Source organism: Neltuma alba, unplaced genomic scaffold (genome assembly GCF_004799145.2).
Source record: "Neltuma alba isolate B1F8T4 unplaced genomic scaffold, ASM479914v2 tig00004371_pilon, whole genome shotgun sequence".
Classification (NCBI taxonomy): Eukaryota; Viridiplantae; Streptophyta; class Magnoliopsida; order Fabales; family Fabaceae; genus Neltuma; species Neltuma alba.
The window spans coordinates 1-21,909 of record NW_021633679.1 but is presented as its reverse complement, the minus strand read 5'-3'; the positions used below and the strand labels follow the sequence as shown (position 1 = coordinate 21,909).

Genomic DNA, 21,909 nt, shown 5'->3' with positions numbered 1-21,909 from the left:
CACTTAGAGGCTTGGCAAAAAGTTGTTGTTGCAGCAACATTGTTAGAGTAATCTCCAGATGTTGTAAATGGGATAACCAATCCTTGCTATATATATACCAAATATCATCAAAAAAGACTAATATAAACTCTTGTAGATATGCTTTAAAAACATAATTCATTAGCCCTTGGAAAGTAGAAGGAGCGTTCGGAAGGCCGAAGTCGGAATGGGAAATTTATTCTTGTCACTAGCATTATTCAATCATGGATAATCCACACAAAATCTCCATATGCCATCTTTCTTCTACGCACGAGTACCACCGAAGTAGCAAAAGAGCTACAACTCTCTGAATTATTCCATTATCCAGCATTTGCTGCACTTGATTCTCAATTTCAACCTTTGGAGAGGCCCATGTCGATAGGATTTGTAGTTGATTGATTTGTCATCTTTAAGAGGAATGACATGGTCAAAGGTTGAGAAGGGGGTAACTGCTTTGGTTCATCAAACACTACAACAAATTTATCTAATAGTTGTTGATTCACACAAGGTTAGTGTCACTAAGCATTGTTCTGCTTTGTCTTGGGAAATAAGTGGCCACCATTTCAGTGATGATTTTTAGTCATGAAGATAGGTGGATATGATGCTATCCTGGGTACTTAATGGTTGAGGAAGCTGGGTCATTTTAGTGCAAATATGGAACTAAAGTTGTTTGAATTTAGGCACAATGGTTAACTTATACAGTTGCAAGGTTTAGGTCATAGGCAGTCTATGATACCTAGGAGTTGCTGACTCCTAAAGAATTTTTTGTGGCCCTACAAGTGTTCATCATTCATGTTTTTTCTCAACTACACTTGAATTTGTGTTTTAACTTGAGCTGTCACCAACCCAGTATGCTGAGTTGTAGTGATATATGGTAAATAATATATATGCAGTACAATAAATAATACGCACAGGGGGTTTTCTATAATTGGCTTTTGGATAGCGTATATTGCCTTTTATGAGTTAGTTATAGGAGAGAAATGATTTCTGGCCTCTCAGTAACCTTCAGATTGAGCCTCTTGGCCATGATAGTGTTGATCACATTATGGGTGCTCCCAGTGTCAATCAAGATAATTAACGATGGTGACGCTAACTTTGATATCAAAGGTATCAGAGCTGCCTTTCGGTCTGTTATGCTGGAGACACGATCCACTGAACGCTTCGGTGATATTGAGCAGCGCTTAAACCTGCAACAAGCTGTTATTGACTCTGTCCTACATAGCTAGATAAGCATTCTCAGGATATTTCTGATCTTAAATCCTCCATTGCTAAAGTTGAACTTTATCTTAAGAGATTTCTGCTAAGCTTACTTCTCTGTCTGATAATGGGAAACAACCGACTTTGGGCAATAGGGAAGGCGCGTCCAACTTTGTGAGTCCACCTCCCGTTTTTCACTTTGGTTCTTTGAGCGAGCTGCTTAATCCATACCTTCTCATTCTGGTCGAAGAAGATGACCAGTTGAAGATGCTTTGAACGACACCTCGCTGATGCCGTGGGTACCATTAATGCCATTGAGGGTAAGGGAGGATATGACGACTCTAAAACTGTGTTGGGTCACATTAAGAATCAACGTGTCATGAGAGGCACTATTTAATTTAAAACTTGTAAATAATACTACATCAAGTCTTTAATTAATTAAAAGGTAAATTACTAATTTGAGGAATAAACAAGAGTTAAGGACAAAATATATAAATATGAGAGACAAAATGAATATATATTTAGATCAATTAAATTTTTTATTAACTCTGAGATAAAGTATGATTTTTTTAAAAAATTAATTTAATTTAATTTTAAGTAGGATTTGATTTTTTTTTTGCTAAAGCATAGATATCCTCCTATTAGAAGCAATCCTATTCGAGATACGTTGGGCACTAAATGTGGGCACATCTCCTAACGGAGATTCGAATATTAGTTCGTCATATTGTAAGGATTAATCCTTTCGCTAGACCCAGTTCCTATTGGTTGAATGAGTATCCATGTCTTGGTAATTGCACAAATTTGAATCGAGGACAGCCCACGAGTTGAAAAGTTGAAACTTTATTTTTTTTCCTTCAACTTTTCTACTTTGTTGCTAGTGATAGAACAGTTGGTAAAGTTACCCACTCATGTCCTTTTTAAAAAAAAAATAATAATTTTATCATTTTTTAAGGTAAAAGGTGAAAATGAAAAAAAAAAATCTTCTTTATTTCAGTGGTAAGGAAAATATGATAAATCTTTATACATAGAAGGTATTGGTGTTTTTGTAAATTTGTGTACACAGTTTACATATCTTGATTTAGATTCTTCTCATCAATAAAATTTTTATGAGAGCTTTTTTTCATAATTTTTCTTAAAAAATTAGTTGAATGTTAAAAACTCTTAGAAACACTTTAATAATATCTTTGGTTTATCCAGCTTGAGAATGAAAAAATCATTATATTTTGGAGTTTAAAACTAATAGATAGGTAAAAAAAACTCTTAAAACATCAAAGACTAGTAGATGTGGCCGACCAAAAATAAGACTATGGATATGTCCTTATAAAGAGGAAACTTATTCACAAAGCTATTTTCACTTTTTTTGAAAGGAAAAAAAAAGAAGAAGAAGATAATCCATGAGTTTAATAAACAAATAGCCTCACTCATCACATGGGATTGGCATTATTATAATTTGAACTTTTGCTTGTAAATTGATGATTCCACCCTACCCTGACAAGACATCCGTCTGTTTAGATCCGAAACATGTTAACCCTAAAATATGAAATTAAGGATTTTAATCACAGAATCTTTATTCTTGCTTTGCTTCTCTGTCGTTTTTCTCGCAGTTCGTTGTCTTCTGTTTGGTTGTTAACTTGTTATAAGAATAAAGAACTTCAATTTTCCCTCTGGAATCTCAGCCAAAATCCTTTCTAGTTTCCTCTCTCAGCCTTACGCGGACCCATACAAACAGAAAACAGTTTTTTTTTTTTTCAGTCCAATTATCTCTCCATGTTAGCTCGTGTTTTAGATATAAGAACTAGTTTATACAAACTAGTACTTATGTTTGAGACTGGATATAGTACCTGCAACGCTTTTTCATACGGTTTATTATAATATAAGAATCTTTATTTATATCATTAATTCTTTTAAAAGATACTTTCTAATCTTTTATATAATTCACTTCTGACTAATTTACATATATCATATAAACAATTAAAAACAATCAAAGACATTAAACTATTATAAAATTCAAGTTATTTTTAATGTTGTCCTTATTAATTATACTAAGTTTCCATCATACTAATTTCTACTCTCATACTACCCCCTTATTAAATATGATGAGTACATGGGAGAGGGGAAAATATTTATTAATTATTGAAAGCATCAAATTTCTCATCACAAGGAAGGGAGAGTATTCATCACTCCCTTATATTCTAAATGTTGAAGTTAGATAACTAATTTATAAATATTAAAAAATTAGTTAATTAATTATTTATAATAAATATGTGTTGTTTTTGGTACAATATTCTCTTTACCACTCTATTTCTATCCCCCTGTTGAACATAATAATAGTAAGAGAGAATGTAAAACATTTTTCTTTTCCAACAACCTTTCTTTGATAGGGGCAAGTGCGAAAATTTTTATCAATTTAATGTATTCTTTAATATGTAAGAATAGGGTATAAGTGACTCACGTATAGAAACAAAGTGGTAGTCATTTGTATTAGAAATTATACCTTCTTTAATATATGCAATCAATAGGATTTCTTGGGAAAACAATTACATTAAATTTGTGAGACAAAGTTGATTTGGATTTTATATTTAGAATCAAAACAAATCCTTCAACTAATTCTTATATTTAAAAACTCATGATGTATTTTGATATTTCCTAATTAACTAAATAAATTTTAAATTAACTGGACAATCTCTCGTAACAAATGAATTTCATTTAAACACACACAAGATCCATTTTAATTATTATGTAAATGGAATATAATGATGTGAGTAATCATGAAGGCAAGCAGCTAGAGCATAGAGAACATGGATGTGTTGTGAAAAGGGCATTATTGGTGAGAAATAGGTATGGGGTGTAAAAACAAGGAAAATAGTTGGGAGTTTGATAGATTAGTTGGGACCCAATATGTGAAAAAAATATCATAAGGATCGAATATCTGGGAAGGGTCCCCCATATTCTTAAATGACAGAGACAAGGACAACGGAAAGCAACCAAACCAACAATGATGCTTTGGCCCGGCGTGATTATAGGATCATCCCACTTCAAAATCCTACTTTTTTATTCATGACCCCACCATTTTTTTAACTTTATTGTGTTAAGTAGAATATTAGGAAAATTACTCAGAGTTCAGATTTAAAAAACATATATATAGATGGGTTGCAAACTGTATTTTGAACAATTCAGATGTCACCATAATAATAAGAGTTAATGGTCATTTCTGCTTTAAAAGTATTTGCGAAGAAATTGTGCGTATTTGAAAAAAGGTTATTTTTACTAAACGTTGCCCTGTAAATGGTAAAAAGGAGCCATATAACCCTTTTCATTAAAAATGGTAATAGTCACCATTTTTTTTTATAACACTTGTGAAAAAAATTTCTCAATACCGACAGCTTCTTCACGAATGCTTCTAGAACTAAAAATGACACTTAACCATAATAATGAACAAGTGAACTTACGTGAAGCTGATTAATGAGCACAAATGAGAATGCCATGAACTATAGCATGCAAGGTGGGTGCCTGTCGCAAGATAAAGGGACTGTGGTGGGCCAAAGTGGCCCTCTTGGAGATCCACAGGACAAAATGGTCCCATCCTGGCTCAAACGACAGAACCAGCCCAAACACTACCTTCTCTGACCCAATTGACAAAACTAGAGCTGTTGCAAGTTTGTCGGCACATGTGCGAGCATAAAGAGAAGCAACAAGGGCATTTTGCCATGTTATCTCCCCAAGTAGGTATTCAATCATGTAAAAATTCCAGTCCTTCCATCCTCAATCCCACTATGGATAAGTTTCTTTAGTTAAGATTCACACCTAAGTTCTAATCATTGAAATTCGAGATGGAAGTCAGAGAACACGTTCTTGATAATAGAATCGACCTAAAATAAAGAAGTATAAGAAGAACAAAATACATTCAGGGTAATTCAATCATGATGTTCACATGCATCATCTACCTGGAGAGCAGAACAGAATACAACCTTAAGGCTATGTTTGGATAGAGGGAAAAGTAGGAGGAAATTAGGGGGTTTCCTCTCTCCAATTTCAAACATGGTAGATGGTTTAACTTATTTCTCTCCAATTCTCCAGCTGGAAACAACCCTGTTCTTTTCCTTCGTAGCTTGAGGATAATGTCAAAGGCAGCATAGTCAACTAAAATTGCACCAATAGGATTGATTGGAATCCGGATAAACTTTAGACTACAAAATTATGCTTCATTTATAAATCAATACATGAATTGGATTGAGAACATGAGAATCCATTACAATATAATGAATGAAATACATCCTATATGACTGGAGAAAGCTTAATTTAATGTGCAGTCTATACACAACTTAAGATTTCACAGTTGAGACTGGTGCTTGGGAAGCCAAAGGTCAGGGCTTAAGAACGTTGATATGGTGGGGGAAAAAATATCCACCTGCTATTTGGTGTGCATCTATGTTGTTATCTTCTTCATGATTCTTGGCATCAATTTGCCTCTTCACTAACAGCAAACAAGCCTTTTAGAATTCACCCAAGACGTCAAGTGCCAGGCATGTTACTGCCTGTGCTAGAAAGTATTATGAAGGCACAAACAACTGAAAGTGAGAAGACTGATATCCAGGTATTCTCTGTGTACATTTCCATTGCATCAGTGAAGGAAAACCGGGCTCTGTTTTCAGCCCAGTTACGAAGCCGATCTGCCTCAGCTGCATACAATGCTCTACCCTGAAATACACAGGGTTTTAACAATTCATGGGCTTTCACTTGATATCTTGGACTTTTGAATAGTCAAGAGATCAATAAATGACTATAGGGAATCAAACCGATAACACAGTTTAAGTAAACAAGCTATGAACATTATGACCAGTGTGACTTGCCTGATCATCAAACCAGCGACCTCTTCGTAACCATGCAGTGACCAAAGCAAGCAATATTCTGGGAGGGGTCAAGTAATTTATGGCTTTTCCTGTTCCCTTGACCACTCGCATTCGTGTAACTAAACTTCGAGCAACAGTTTCGGGGAGCTCACAGATAATGTTGAACATTTGTTTGTTTTGTACGGTTGAGCCACTGTACACAAGTCACAAAATGGTTTTAACAAACAATAATCATATCTTCATCATTGTACTGGCTTTCAACTCAAGCAAGTTACTAATTTTTCAGGAAAGGTAAAGTTTCCATTGCCTTATTAGTATAAACTGAGAGGGGAAATCAGCAGAAATTCCTAAACCAAAAATTTAGGATGATGTCAAGCTCAGAGAACAGGAGAAGATTCATTATGAAGATGTACCTTAGAAGAAGATCTGTAAGAACCATGCCTGGAGATGCTGTGTGGACTCCTACTTTGGATCGCTTGCATTCCTTCAACAGTGATCCTTGAAGCTGCCGGAGGCCACACTTTGTAGAACCATATCTAGACGTCAGAAGAAGGAAAAAAAATAGTCTCATAAGCATCATTTGAAATAATCATGATTCTTGATGAACATACATTTCCATGAATATATAAAGTTATCTAAAAATAACTTCACCAGAGAACTACTCACACAGCCGTCAGGGGTGTGCTGGAACCTCCAGAACCTGCACCATCCATGTTAAATATGTGGCCTCCCTTTTCCTGGTCCCTCATTACACGCATAGCTTCTCGAGTGCAAATTATTGATCCAACCAGATTTGTTGAGACAATCTACAGATAACCAGAAACGAACAAAAGTGAAGATGAAAAGAGTGGCTAAAACTTATAATAGCTGAAAGACTGAATTTCTATTAAGCAAATAAAAATTTAACAAAACAGACCAAAAAAACAACTCATTAACGTGTACCTGTCTGATATCTTCATCACTGAATTGAAGCAGTGGTCTGAATCCTTTATTTGTGCCAGCATTGTTTATCTGTTTCAGAGTTTGAATGGAAGGAACAGGGTTAAGGCATGAGAAGCAGAAACATAGAAAGTGCTCTCTACAATACATAGAATACTGTAATATTCTGGCATCTTCATCAAGAGAGAAAACCCATATTGTCAGAAAAGAGATAACAAAATTGTTAGCACAGAAAATAGGCATCACCCTTCCCTTCAAGACATGTGACATCAATGTTGCATCATTTCGAATATCAACTATTGATGCCAAGTTAAAAACTCATATAAGAGACTTCCGACAGTCCATAGGATTAACTAATCCAACATGAATTGCTATGCTGAAAACATAGGATTAGTAACAAGAATCAAGTGTCGCAGATACCAGGAATGTCCGCAATTATTTCAACTCTAGGCCATATCTAGAATCACATCCATACTTACCCAAATGTCAATATGGCCAAGCTCATTGACTGTGAAATTGCCCAATCTCTGCACATCACCAGGTTCACAAACATCACAAGCTATGCCTATCACTTTCGCATGAGAAAGCTTTGTTAGAGATGAGCCAACTGCATTTGAAATTCCCTCTTTCAGGTTTTCCTCGAGCTCTTTGATGGTTGCTTGCACAGACTCAGGACTGCCTTCACAAAAATGTGAGAGTAGAAACAGTTATGTGAATAATATGCATATGAAAGGCATCAAATACTATGCATTTCATTCTCTATTGAACCAAACAGTTATCATAATCCAAAATACCACCTGCGAGAGGTAATGACCACACGATCTCCTGAGAGAAGGAATTCTCGAGCCAGAGCCTTACCCAGTCCTCTTGTACTGTACAAACCAATCCATTTATAAGACTCGACAAACCATATTATGAGAACATAAGTACATAACTTTTGAAATCCTCAAAGCGACTTCCAAAGGTTGAAACATAACACGGAAATGAAAGAAGAAAACTATAGGAGCAAGGATTCACAGATGAAGATATTCATGGTGGAGATGAAACAGTGATGGGAGAAAGCAAGTGTACCTCCCAGTTATGACAACATTACGTGGACCAGCACGACAATGTTCTTCCAATACCATATTAGCACCTATCATTGTCCCAATGATAACTCCTCCAAGCCAGCTATACCATATCAGAGCATCTAACTGACTGTCTCCACCTTCACAAAATTTTCATTTGATATTACGCGGAGATGTATACAGGAATAGATAGATTTTAATTTTCAATTCACATTTGTGTAGGCAAAATGCAATAAGTTATGTGGATCATTGCTTTGCAGAGTCCAGGCGGAGCTGCACTGGTTTATAGCTAATAAATGGTGCAACTTCCTATAGATTTTATATTACACACACACGCACACCCCCATGGACCTACACAGCATATACCTACGTACATATATTAATACATGCGAGATAAGTTTATGTACATGGGAGCTAACCTGACATCTGAAATCCAATGGCAAGAATGACCCCAGTGCTCATCATAGTCACAATATATCTTCCAATTTGAACAGCAATCTAGTATTTGGCAACAGAGGACACAAAAGTCAAAGAGGAAGTACTTTAATTAAATGGAAAACAGCTCAGTGAACACCGCCAGGAAAAAAGAGTAAACTAAGGTGCCTACGTAGCAAGACTATTCAGTGGCTTTAGCACGATGGGTGCAAGAGTTAGCCTTGGAAACAACAAACTCAGTATATTTTAATACCTTTTTAGACTCACTTGTTACAATTAAAAATGAAGTTGACCTGAATTCAAAAGGAAAGCAAAAACAAAAACATGCTATTAGTTTAATCTAAAAAGAAAACCAGCGAAAACTTACCGAGGACAGCACCTCCTCCACCTTGGCCACAGCTAAACGATATTCGTCCTCTGATTTTGAGCCCAACTTGAAAGTACTTAACATTATAGAATTTACAGAACTCCAAAACCCATTTTCCCTTTTCAATTTCACCTCATGTTTCTTCAAATTCCGGTGCCTTTCTCCTTCAAATCCCCTCCATCCTCAGTCCTAAAGGCCTTGCACGGTTTCAAAGAAAGCCCATCACGGCAAGAACCCGGCCTGAGCGAGGACGTCCTACGGTGGGGGTCACTGAAGTAGAGGTGGTTAAAGCTTTCTGGGGCCAATCGTAGCTTTACGAGAGTGGCCATGGCTGTCAGAGAAACACAAAAGCAAAAGCGAAATTCTTGGAAAATTAGATTGGCAAGGCATTTATAATGTTGCCGTTCTGAAAAATTTGTAATTTTGTGTGAGGGAAGTAAAATATCAAGGAGTAAGCATCGATTAGATAGAGAAGCGTTAACGTGGCGATGAAGAGAGAGAATTGTGACGACCACACGTTGAAGCAACCCAATCCTTACAAGATTAAAGGACACGTGGCGATGTGGGTCTGTGTTCCCTCACTGTCTCTGCCTTCCTTCCTTGCTCGAGCATTTGTTAGGCACACGACTAGTTTGTGTTGAGATAATAGTCCAAACCCAATTTCTGTAATTTGTTAAGCACGCGACCGGTTTGGATTGTGATTCATCCTATGCTAATTTAATTTGGGATTTTTTTAAAAAAGAAACACATCTTGTCTTGCTCTTGCGTGTTTGATATAACTTTATGATATCATATACATTTCTATTTTGATCTCTCAATTTTATGAAGTGTTTTCTTGTCATTAACATTTTAAATATTAATAAAACATTAACATATAGCAATAAAAAAAAAATAGATGTGTTAGTTATACATGTAATAATTATGAGTTAATTTTTCTAAACTATTTTTTAATCATAGTTACCTTTGAATGAAATCCCATTTAATATGCATAATTAATATAAATATTTTAAAAAATAAATCATAAATTTAGAAGATAAAGTGGACTGAAATCTAATTAAAATAAAATTTAATTTTTGGTTAGTTTTTATATTAAGAAAAGGAAATAATAATTACGTAAAGTATGAATGCATTGGTTTTATTTCGTCATAGATTTTATTTTATATTTTTAATATGTGATTCATAATGGTCCCGTCTGATCTTTTCCGGCCAAACATGTGATGCTTCGAGATCTACGATGACGTTTTATGGGCAACTAGGTGAACGAGTGATTTCTTTTGTTTTTGTCTTTTGGCCGACGGCGAATGAGTGATTTAAAAAATTAATTTTTTATTCTTTTTACAATTTTAACTTGTTAGTCATTCAATTTTGATACTTTGACTTGGTAAAACTCAATTCTCATAATTTTGATTTGATGCAATTTAATATCTGTAGTTTTATTTATTATATAATTTAATCCCTACTTTTATTAGATATAAAATGATAAAACTATAAGACTCAACTTGTAGTGAGTCAAAATTCAAAGACTGAATTATAATTGGATCAAAATTATATGAATAGAGTTGTACTGAGTCACAATTCAGAGACCAAGTTATAAATGAGTTAAATCTAGAGGAACTAAAAGATTAATTTTAAGCAAAATTTATAAGCAATACTACTGTAACTTATTATTGAATTGAGTGAAAATGAATTTATCGGTCTTAGGTAAGATTAAGAATTTTAATATCAAGACTCAAGTGAGAAAAGCCAATTTTGCTTCTCAATTGCTATCACTGAAGGCAATCTTATTCAAAATACGATTGAATACTAAAATATGAACATATCTTTCAGCAAAATTCTGAATTTTTATTTATTAAGTTGTCAAGAACTAACTCTTTTTATTAGATCAAACCCTCATTATTAGTTAATGAGTTCTTTAATTAAACTTAAAAATACTTAAATTTAATTAAATAATGTTAGAGTTATTAATATATACCATTAGACCAATAGAGTTATTAATACATACCCTTAGCCCAATTGAGTCAACCCATCGTATCACACGTTTAGCCCTATGCAACGGAAAAATTGATTAAAGTTAAATCAGTTTTCACTTTATATTACGTTTATTTAGATGTAAATATCTATTTCAGATTTCCTTTTTTTAATATTTTTTAATATGGTTGATAACTTGATATCCAATGTTCTTTCGTTGAAAGCACACTTTAAAAAAGTTCATAGGTCAATAACATAAAAATTTGGCACAATTTCTATATTACTTTCATGCCCAAAAAAACCTCAAAAAATGATGATCTTTTAAGGTTTACCAGTGAGCTTCTTCATTAAGCCTTGCAAGGAATGGTTTTTCTTTAGTGTTTTCTTTTTTTTTCTGATAAAAAGATTATTTATTAAAACTACGTAAAACGATACACAAACTGATGAAACCCTTTATATAGCAAAGGCTGATAAAAACATAGGAGCCCACCTAAAAACTAAAAAAAGAAAGCAAACACAAGAACACTGAACGACCATATAGGCCCTGAGAATCCTGAAGGATGATGACTCAGTGACAAGAGCCAGACGCTTCAGCTGGAAAGATGATACTACGACCATAGAAAGCCAGTGATGCGACCACTTTTGCAGCAACACAAGCCAAGAGCAATCCGAAGAGCTTCCCGAAGATACTAATGATAGAAAACCGTCACATCAACTGAAACACAGAGAGCTTGAAAGATGATGCTGAGGATAAAATGTAAAAGATCACCAAAAGTAGTACTACTACAAGATCAATTTGATAGCGTAAATGGTTTGTGTTTAGATTGACTTTTGTAAGAAAAATCAATTTGAGAAGCTGAAACTTATTTGAATGATTAATAGAAAAATAAGTTTAGATGCAAAATAATTTAAAAGAACATGAATTTTATTAAGTAATACATATCTAATATTATATGTATATAATGTGACCATTTTAAATGAAATATGAAAAATAAAATTATTAAAAATGAAGAAATTTAATTTATTAATGATTCTAACGGTATTATTCACCGCATTGGCAACCAAAAATAAACTTAGAGCAACTTAATTCAGAAGTCCATTTCAAACTAAGAAATCATGTTGCCAAAACATGAATCCAAACATTACTAAATCTTACAGCTCCAATTTTTTTATTTGGGATGCACGTTTAGGCCCGAAATGACATTCCAAACATATCCTAAATAGCTACTATTGAACTTAGAGGCTCCATTTAGAGTCATAAACACTTGCGGAGCTTTTTGGCAGAAGCTCCGCAACAAGCCAGGCTGCAATCAAGATGCTTAAAAGCTCTGTAAGATGAACCTCTAAGTAGCTACTATTGAACTTAAAGGCTCCCATTTAGTATCATAAACACTTGCAGGCTGCAATCAAGATGCTCATCCAGTAGATATGAAGCCACTCTAACGTTCAACAAATCTCCAACACCGACATTCCTTTCCTGGTAGGCTTCTTTGAGAATGCACGATCATGCCCACCAGCAGAAAAATACTCGTGCTTTCCATGAAAGGCTGGAGAAGATTGCTTAGGACATGTAAGCTTTTCGACATCATAGTCATAAGTATGATCCTTCCTAGAACACGGGTCATAAGTGGACCAGGAGATTCTTGATCGATGAGTAGTTGGTATGTCTATCGTTGCATGGAGTAACAAGCTTGGTTCGCTTCCAACTGAAGTTACAAGACTTGTCCCTGGAGGCTTCCCATGTATGAGGCAAATTAGGAGAGTTTTTAGAACCCAAAGAGTTTGTGAAAACGTTTGCAAGAAGAATCATCGACTTCAATAACTGAACCAAACAAACTAGTACCAATCTTCCATGCCACCTCCTCTGTAGAGAATAGTCCAAGGGAAGCCCAAACACCTGAATCCAAACAGTGAAAGAAGAAAAGGAGACCATATAGAGATAGGTTCAACAGGAAATTACCGATTTGAGGCGAAGAACACTTCAGAACATGAAGCGGGAAGAATATGAATATTCATCAATAATAAAAATCACCTTTGATATAAAAAAAGTGTTTATCAAAATGTTTTGGTGACCAAATCAGCCATTAAATTAGTCAAAACGCTTCTCTCTTTTTTTTTAATAGAAAAAACTAATTCGAAGATCCTTATAATTTATTTTAATTTTGAATTAGATTCCTAAACTTTTTTTTTCCTTTTTATGGAGTCTTTTAACTTTACACCATTGGATCCGTTAGTCCCTAGAATTAAAGACTATTAAATAAACATTGATGGTGTTATTGTTACCATTAAATAATTTTATTATATATATTTTTATTTTTCCATGGAAAATTTTTCAGTACGGTGCTATAGTGTATGCTCGGCTACCCACGTAATCTCTAACACTTTATATCCCCCGATCATCTACAATATCGCATTCGCACTGCCTCCTTTTGATGAATCTAAAATCTAATCCCCATTCACTTCCTCCATATAGCTATTTTACCCTTTGATCATGATCTCCTTGTCAAAGAAATGGACTTTCTGGCAAATTATTTTCCTCTCTCCAATTAAACTTCATCCAGTGTCCTCTGAAAACCTGGAGCTCAAAGCCATTTTCTAAGGTCGTCGCTAAGAAGGTTGTTCATCTTTGAAAAACAATCTCTGAGTGTGTTGAAGACTTTCTCATTGGAAAAACTCGTCGTGGCCAATGAATGCTTGTCCAACAGGGATGGAGGATGATCGGAGTTCGAGCTAAGTTCACTTTGCTTGCCGAAAATAGTGCAGAATTTCAATGAGACAAACGAGAAGTAGCCACCGGCGGCTAGATGCGGCCATAATCACTGTAATTGCTTCAATAGCAAAACAAAGGAGGAATGAACGAAGATATTGAGTAATGAACAAAGAACAAACAACGAATCAGGAAGGAGAGTTTTGCTTTGAAACTTTTTGGGATTACAGGGGAAGGAGATAGGTAACGACAGTTTTAACACTGTTAGGCCCTATTTGGCAGGCAGAACTGAATTTTGGCGGACTGGGATTAGGAATGGGATTGGGATTGTCACTGGGAGTGGAAGTGAGAATGAAACTTTATAATCATATTTGGTAATTGGTATGGTGTAATATTTAAAAGGAATGATAGATTAATTTCATTTAATACTCAATTATAAAATATGAAAAGACTATAATACCTTTACTATCAAAAAAATAAAAAAGGCGCTAGTAGTCTTCCATCCAAGAGCTCTTGCACTGCTTTCATATATTTAGACCCCAAAACCATGCTCTACATATTCGAAATTCCTTTTGACACTGATGGTGACGGAGAGTTTCCCAGAATCTGCATATCACCATGGCAACAGATGAATTACTAGAAGTAATTGAGTATAATACTTGAAAAAAAATATTCTATTGAATGTAGTAGTGTTCAGAATTTTACATGTAGATTTTGCAATGAAGAAAAAAATGTAATTGAAAAATGTTCGTTTTGTGGTGGGTGAATGGATTGCTAAAAAATCAACTAACATTGAACTCATAGTAGCAAAGAAATAATTAAAAAATGGCTTGCAAGGCCTTATACCCAAGTTCAAAAACCCACCGAAGTCATAAATTTTTACGCCACAGGAAGGAGCAAAGGTTGCTTGGAGACGGTGCGACTTTCTTGATAGCAAGAGCAACAGTGAGAGCAACACCTAGACCAACGATGAGAGCAGAGTGGCAGGAAAAACGAGAACGACAATGGAGATTGATGATGAGAAAGATGAGTCTAAGTTAAAATTAGAGGGTAGTCTTGTCCAAAAATTATAATAAATCTGCAATTTTCAATCCCAGGATTGAAAATGCAAACCAGGGGGAGAGGTGGGCTTGTGCAATCCCATTTATATGAAATTATCTAAGTCCAGGTTACAATCAATCCAACATACCAAACAATACAATTTGACTCAATCCCTGACCCAATCCCAAGCCTCTCGTCCTGCGTACCAAACAGAACCTTAGTATTTACTTAACTACAGAGTCTAACAAATCTAACTGTACAAAGTTAAAGGATCTAGTTTTATATATACAGATATATATATATATATATAGGGACCTGATTTAAAATTGGGCAAACAATAAGAACCTCTAAATTAGTTTTTCCTTTTTTTTAACCTTTAAAACACTGGATCAATCTCAGTCAAAGAAATAGTAATGTGATTATTAAATTTCGTATGTTATTTTTACACATTAAATTGTCGGATAAAAACTTTTAGAAGAGGATATTATTAGTAAATTACATAGCATAATATTCAAATCTAAATAATTTAATTTCGATGTTTAAATACCCCACTCAAAATTAGTCAATAATCAATTACTATTGTATTCATTTGGCAAATCTATAATTATAAAAAATTATATGCAAAAATAATGCTTTTGTAAAATTAGAATATGGGAAGACAAATTTATCAAAACAAAAAAATGCTTCTATCTTCAGTCTTTAATGTAAGACATTGTTTGATTTTTATTTTGATCCTAGATATAAGACCACAGTCTATTTTATTTCTTATATTTATCTATTTTTTTCTAAAATAGTCTTTCTAATAATAATAGTTTTAGTCAATAAACTTAATTAGTAATGATAACTGATTTTTTTAATCTACTCAAATTAATTAATTAGTTTTTTATATTTAAGACCATTAATATTTTATATTGACAACGTTTTTTGCCCCAAAAACATGGGCCAAAAAAATTAGGAGAAGATGGCGATAGAGGAAGGAAGTGGGTGGTTGCCAACAATGATGCCTCTGTCCTGTGGCCAAAAAAAGAGTGCTCGCGTTACAGCTGTGGCCAGCAGCTATTTTGATCTGTGGACGAAGAAGGACGGCGGGGACATAATCGTCAAATGCTTCTGCAAGGAGTAATATAGAAATGGAAGGAATATGATAGGCCGAGAGGGCAGTGTAAACAAGATTTGGAACGCAAGAGTCGGGCGTGGGGGATTTCGAATTTCCTCCATATTCTCACACTCGCGTCCGAAGACTCAAACCCCGATAAGAAAATCCAAAACTTGTTTTGACTTTCATTCTCGTTTTTCTCTCTCTCTTGCATTTCCCAATTCTGCCGTTGTTCCTTCGCATTCAAGATGCAGAAGTCTCAGGATCAACGGCTAAGATCTGCTAAGCCGGCCACCATCCATGCCTACGCTCATTCCGGGGACCTTGCTGCCTTCCAGAGGCTACTTCGAGACAACCCGTCTCTCCTCAACGAGAGAAACCCTGTTGTAAGATCTCATTTTACTTCTCTTCATTGCTTTTCCACCATTTCACCATTTTCCTTTTTGGACCAAAGTTTTCTTTGATTTTGTTGTATGAGAATTCTGGATTAGAAAGATTCTTTTTTTGTCCTCTATAATGCTTGCTTTTGTGTCGGTTGGGGATTTACTATGCAAATGAATTCAGATCTACTTGGTACGGCATAAAAGTCCAGCTGAGAAATGACAGTTTGGATGCGGTACCTTGTAATCCTTGGTTATGATTTCTGAGCGTAGGGTTGGCATTATTAAAATTCGCCAGCAAGTTTAAGAATCAAAAGGAAAATGTGAGATGAATATAATGCTTTGCGCGTTGAATATGCTATCAACATCGATGATGTTGATTGCAAGCCACTTGGGGCAAGACATCTTGATCAAAGCTGAGTCAGCTGTTTCCGGTGCGGAGCTTTTTTAAATTTATTCACTGAACTGTCTATCATTCCTTAACTTACAATTATGAATCTTCGTGTAATAAAATTTTAAAGAGCCCGATGCTTGACTTGTGAGATTGAACTATATCGCTTGGCTATATGGTCTTCACTTTATTGGATTCCATATGTCCACTCCTGTCGTCTTCCTAGTTCATGTCTGAGGATCCAACCTATCTTTGATGCAGATGGCTCAGACTCCACTTCATGTTTCTGCTGGCCACAATAGGACTGATGTAGTTAAATTTCTTCTCAATTGGCAAGGACCTGATAAAGTTGAGTTGGAGGCCAAGAATATGGTAGGAACCGGATAATAATTTTTCTTAAATTTCTTGTTTAAATGTCAAGCTTTATGGTCTTGAGTATAAGTGAATGTTCTCCTAAGAAGTTTTTCTGCATTGTTTTTGTAGTATGGAGAGACACCATTGCACATGGCAGCAAAGAATGGATGCAATGAAGCGACGAAGTTACTTCTCGCTCATGGTGCTTTTATTGAAGCTAAAGCAAATGTGAATTTTCTTGTCACCTCTCTTATTTAATACCCCCCCCCCCAAACACGCACACACGATATTACTGTAGAAACATGATTCCTAAGCCACCCAGGCCATGCCATGGTTTTGAGCTGCTTGCCTGCTGCCATATCCTTTTTTCGTCTTTCTTCTGTTCCTTTTTTCTTGGAATTCTGTGCAAAGCTTAACCCTGCTCCAGGTCAAAAGCAATAAATGAATTGTTTAAATGTTCTATCTGACTCTTTTTTTCCCCCTGTGTGTGCTCTTGCAGAACGGTATGACGCCTCTACATCTTGCCGTCTGGTACTCTCTACGGGCTGAAGAGTGCTTAACTGTGAAAACCTTGCTTGAGTACAATGCTGATTGCAGTGCAAGGACAATGTAGTAAATGTGCATTGATGTTTCAAAGTTATATTTTCATCTTTTTGAAAGGTTTTGATTGATTCTCAAAGCTATGAATTGCAGGAGGGGATGACTCCTTTAAATCACCTTTCTCAAGGCCCTGAAAGTAAGAAACTTAGGGGACTTTTACAGCAGCATCTTGAAGAACAGAGAAGGAGACGGGCTATTGAAGCATGCGGTGAATCCAAAGTTAAAATGGATGAGCTTGAAAATGAAATTGCAAATGTTGTGGGGCTACATGATTTAAAAGTACAATTGAGAAAGTGGGCAAAGGGGATGCTTTTGGATGAGAGACGTAGAGCGCTTGGTCTGCAAGTTGGCCCCAGAAGACCCCCACATATGGCCTTCCTTGGAAATCCTGGAACAGGTTATTCATTATAGATTTTTCTGAGATGTACTTTTTCACATGTAACCTGTGTTGGAAAGATATCTTACTCAGAAGTTATATATATCCTTGTTTTCTCTTTTAGCCCATGATATTATGCCATTGTAGCCCTTTCTCATCAATTCCATGTTTGGAAGCTAAAAACAGCTCGACAACCTAGTACTTCTCTTTTTAATTGTTTTTTTAACTGTTGGTGATTGATTTCAGTGCATGTGAGTGCATGACATTTTAGATTGATTTCATTCTTCAATGATCTAACCGTATATATAATGGAAATAATGCTGTATCAATCTTGGCTGCCTTCTCATTGTGCACTTACTCGGTTATATTTCATTTTCTTTGTACTGTTTCCTCTAGTCATTGAAGTTGATTGTTATATTCAATAGGTAAAACAATGGTAGCTCGGATCCTTGGTAAATTACTCCATATGGTCGGAATTCTACCAACTGATAAAGTGACTGAGGTACAACGAACTGATTTGGTTGGAGAGTTTGTTGGTCATACCGGTCCAAAGACCAGGAGGAAGGTATGGTACTGGCTTTGAAATCCTTAATTGCATACTTCTTTTAGAAATCAAACCTGACCACCATGCATCACCCAATTTTATACAGATAAAAGAAGCAGAAGGGGGAATCCTATTTGTGGATGAAGCCTATAGATTGATACCAATGCAGAAGGCAGATGATAAGGACTATGGATTGGAAGCCTTAGAGGAGATTATGTCTGTCATGGACTCTGGAAAAATCGTGGTTATCTTTGCAGGATACAGTGAACCAATGAAGCGAGTGATCGCTTCAAATGAAGGTTTCTGCAGGCGGGTGACCAAGTTCTTCCATTTAACGACTTCAATTCGGCCGAACTAGCGGAAATCCTCCACATCAAGATGAGAAATCAAGCAGCAGAAAGCTTGCTGTATGGATTCAAGCTGCATAACTCTTGCAGTGTAGAAGCTGTATCAGCATTGATAGAAAGGGAAACAACAGAAAAGCAACGCGAGGAAATGAATGGGGGTTTGGTGGACACTATGTTGGTTAATGCTAGGGAAAATTTGGATCTCAGGCTTAGCTTTGATTGTATAGATACAGAAGAACTTCTTACCATCACACTGGTAGATTTAGAAGCTGGACTTTGCATATTATCACAGTAAGCGACATATTCTGAAATCTGATAATATTTGAAGAGGAATATTTCAGCATACATATCCATTCATACAGTTGGATGCTGCCGATTATTGTGGAAATTCTTTTGTATCTTTAGTTTTGTAATTGATTATGTTGTAGTATATATAGGCTGGGCTTATTGTGCCCTTTGCTTTATTTGCATCATCCATTGTATTCTTTGTAACTGATTTATTTTTCTCAAGTGAGCAATAAATCTCTTAATGTTTGTGCTTACTCGGAAAATTCAACATTTTCTTTATCTTGGCGAAGGGTAATTTCCCCATCATGCCTGGTTTAATTTTAATTTATATGTATGCTTCTTTGTTATTTTATTGTATTATTACTTCTATCGTTAATATAAGAGTTAGTTTAATTTTTATTTTGATTATAAATATAAAATCTTAATCTACTTTGTTTTTATATTTTTTCTTTCAAGATAATTTTTTAGTAGTTGAATGTGTATTTTATCAAATGATAATCTAGCTAATACACATGATTACATATATTTTAGGAAAGATAATATTATTTATTTCAAATAATTAACTTAATTAATTTTTTTAATCTATTCAAATTAATCTATTAGTTCTTATATCAACGATTGGAGGTAGTATAATATTAACTAATAATTAATGTATTATAATTTTCTATGTTACGATGTATATTTATACTTTGGAAATATGAACCTACAATCTAGTTAATTGTGAAGAGTATGTGAGAAGAAGTGATAAGATGTGAAAGCACGAAAATTTTAGTTGGAATCTAATTTGTAAAAGAAATGAAGAAAATGGTTGGGGTCAAACTTGGAGATACGAAACGAGGACGCTAATATATAAAGCAAGAAAATATCTACTTTAAATATTTATGTATTTAAAAAAAAAAAATCATTGTTGAGGGCTGAGGATGTGGTTGAAATATAAGTATATAACTTCTATTTTAAAAATTCCTAAAAATAAGAATTAAAATGAGACAAGTTTGTAACGAAAACAAACATGCTTAAAATTGATGTTGTTATAAAATAGTTCCCGATGAATTCTATGTAGTTTAGTGGAGCAGGAATCTGGAAGAACAATCATCTTCTGGTCCCTAATTATTGGAAGAACGGGACATTGCGTACGAGCCTAAAGTTGTTAAGACCTACAAGATTTGTTTTCTATGACATAGGCAGCAAGAAGAGTGCGTAAGGAACCCAACCAAACAAATCGACAGTTAACCGTAATTAAAGTAATTTACGAGGGAAAGGATCTTCGAGGCCCGAAAAAAGTTCCAATTTTTCTGGCTATCCGAACGCCTCCTTCTCTTACCTTTGGGAGAGAAGAAGAATGGTGCTTACTTCTTATCTGTAATCCCTTCTTCATCTTCGTTTCCTTCGATTTCCAATCTCGATTCCCCTTCTACTTCCACTTCCATTAGAATCAGAACCGTCCATTCCTCTAGACGAGGCCTTAAATTTACTAGACCCCGTTTCAGTTCTCTTCACTCTACACTTCTCTTCCGTTTTCCTCAATTGTCAGAGCTTCTTCTTCCAAACAAGTTGTAGAAGATGAGTCTGCGGATAAGTTCTGGCAAAACGCCTCCATGGCGGATTTCCTGAGATTCAAGCGAGGAATCGATGGAGGGAGTGGAGAGTTGCAGACGGCAATAGTGAGCTACAGGAAGAAATTCCCATGGTCTCTATTGTACCCTTTTTTCAGGTGCGAACTAAGACTTTCCATTGCTCAACGATGGTTTTTTCGTTTCTTTTTCTTTTTTGAATGAACTGATTTATTGTGTATTATCTTTTGCACTATCTGGTGGTGTAGGTTGATTTAGTTTCAACAATTCACATCGCAGATAAGGAGTAAGTCTGTCTAGCTTCCCAATTTTTTGTTTTTTAGTTCTGAAAGCAGCTTATCCTTGTGGGATTGTCGGATTAGTAGTTGACATAGAAAAATGAAGTGCATATGACATTTGTAATCTAAAAGAATAATGGAAAGTTATGGAGTCCTGTTGCTGATAAAGGATGGTAGATGTTGAGGTTTCGGCAAATGAAGGCTTCTCTTATTTATCCCTGGCAAATAGTGATGAGATAAACAATGTCACACAAAAAATTTCGCTTTAGAAGGTTCATGTGTGAGGAGGAATTTAGATTTATCATTATCTAAATGCAGTCTAACATTAGGAGTTAGTGACATTACTCATGTCAATCATAGGTCTACTATGCACATCGTATTAGCTTGATTTTTAAAGATACCTCTACTGTCTGACTACAAAATGTGGTAGGTAACTCATAATGAGTGGGGTACAAAATTATCACTTCTTCCAAATTAATTCCATCATTTGACATCCAGTTGCCATAAATGACTAAAGAGTATCTTTAAAGATAAAGAGGCGAATTCCTTTGCACTAACGAAGTATTGATAGAATTGATTTTTTTTTTTTTTTTTTTTTGGGGGTGACAGAATTGGTTTCTTTGTCTTTGACTGTTTTTAATTTATTTATCAAGAGTCACTAGTATTTTTAGTTGCTCCGACTTAATCTATGTCTATCTTGAGAAATAATTAATTTTGGTGCTCCTGATTCTTCTTCAAACAGGTATTTTACAGCCCTCCAAAATTTACTTGAATCCTATGATTGCGTACTTTATGAAATGGTAGCTAGCAGGGAAAGTATAGAAAGTAGAAGAAACACTATCCCTAAAGCAAGGGTGAGAGGCTCCGGCGCTAAGGGTATAAACATCTTGGGATGCATCCAGCGATGGATGGCTCAAATTCTCATGCTTGACTTCCAATTAGACTCTCTGAGTTACGAAGCTGAAAATTGGTACCATGCAGATCTTGACTATGAGACCTTCAAATTGCTCCAGGTTGGGCCCTTCATTTTTCTGACTTACATAGTGGAGCCTACTCTTAATACAGTGCTTGGGGATTGCATATATTGCTCTCACT

General features: G+C 35.2%; 3 protein-coding genes across 3 annotated transcripts; 2 read left to right on the top strand and 1 right to left on the bottom strand.

Annotated features, from left to right (window-relative positions):
* Window positions 1-5,379: 5,379 nt before the first annotated feature.
* LOC114744462 (probable chlorophyll(ide) b reductase NYC1, chloroplastic) lies at window positions 5,380-9,254 on the bottom strand. Its single transcript, XM_028932633.1, is given in 11 exon segments — window positions 5,380-5,913; window positions 6,066-6,258; window positions 6,479-6,601; window positions 6,732-6,871; window positions 7,008-7,076; window positions 7,484-7,679; window positions 7,802-7,876; window positions 8,076-8,211; window positions 8,491-8,569; window positions 8,874-9,028; window positions 9,031-9,254. Coding segments are annotated over 11 exon segments (1,524 nt in total). The 5' UTR covers window positions 9,203-9,254; the 3' UTR covers window positions 5,380-5,727.
* Window positions 9,255-15,896: 6,642 nt separating this feature from the next.
* LOC114744475 (protein CbxX, chromosomal-like) lies at window positions 15,897-18,995 on the top strand. Its single transcript, XM_028932653.1, is given in 8 exon segments — window positions 15,897-16,071; window positions 16,718-16,828; window positions 16,940-17,038; window positions 17,310-17,419; window positions 17,491-17,807; window positions 18,212-18,351; window positions 18,437-18,656; window positions 18,659-18,995. Coding segments are annotated over 8 exon segments (1,449 nt in total). The 5' UTR covers window positions 15,897-15,933; the 3' UTR covers window positions 18,973-18,995.
* Window positions 18,996-20,324: 1,329 nt separating this feature from the next.
* LOC114744466 (uncharacterized) lies at window positions 20,325-21,891 on the top strand (the record flags this gene model as incomplete). Its single annotated transcript, XM_028932640.1, has 3 exons — window positions 20,325-20,676; window positions 20,785-20,822; window positions 21,557-21,891. Coding segments are annotated over exons 1-3 (400 nt in total), but the record flags the coding sequence as incomplete, so codon positions are not given.
* Window positions 21,892-21,909: the final 18 nt, after the last annotated feature.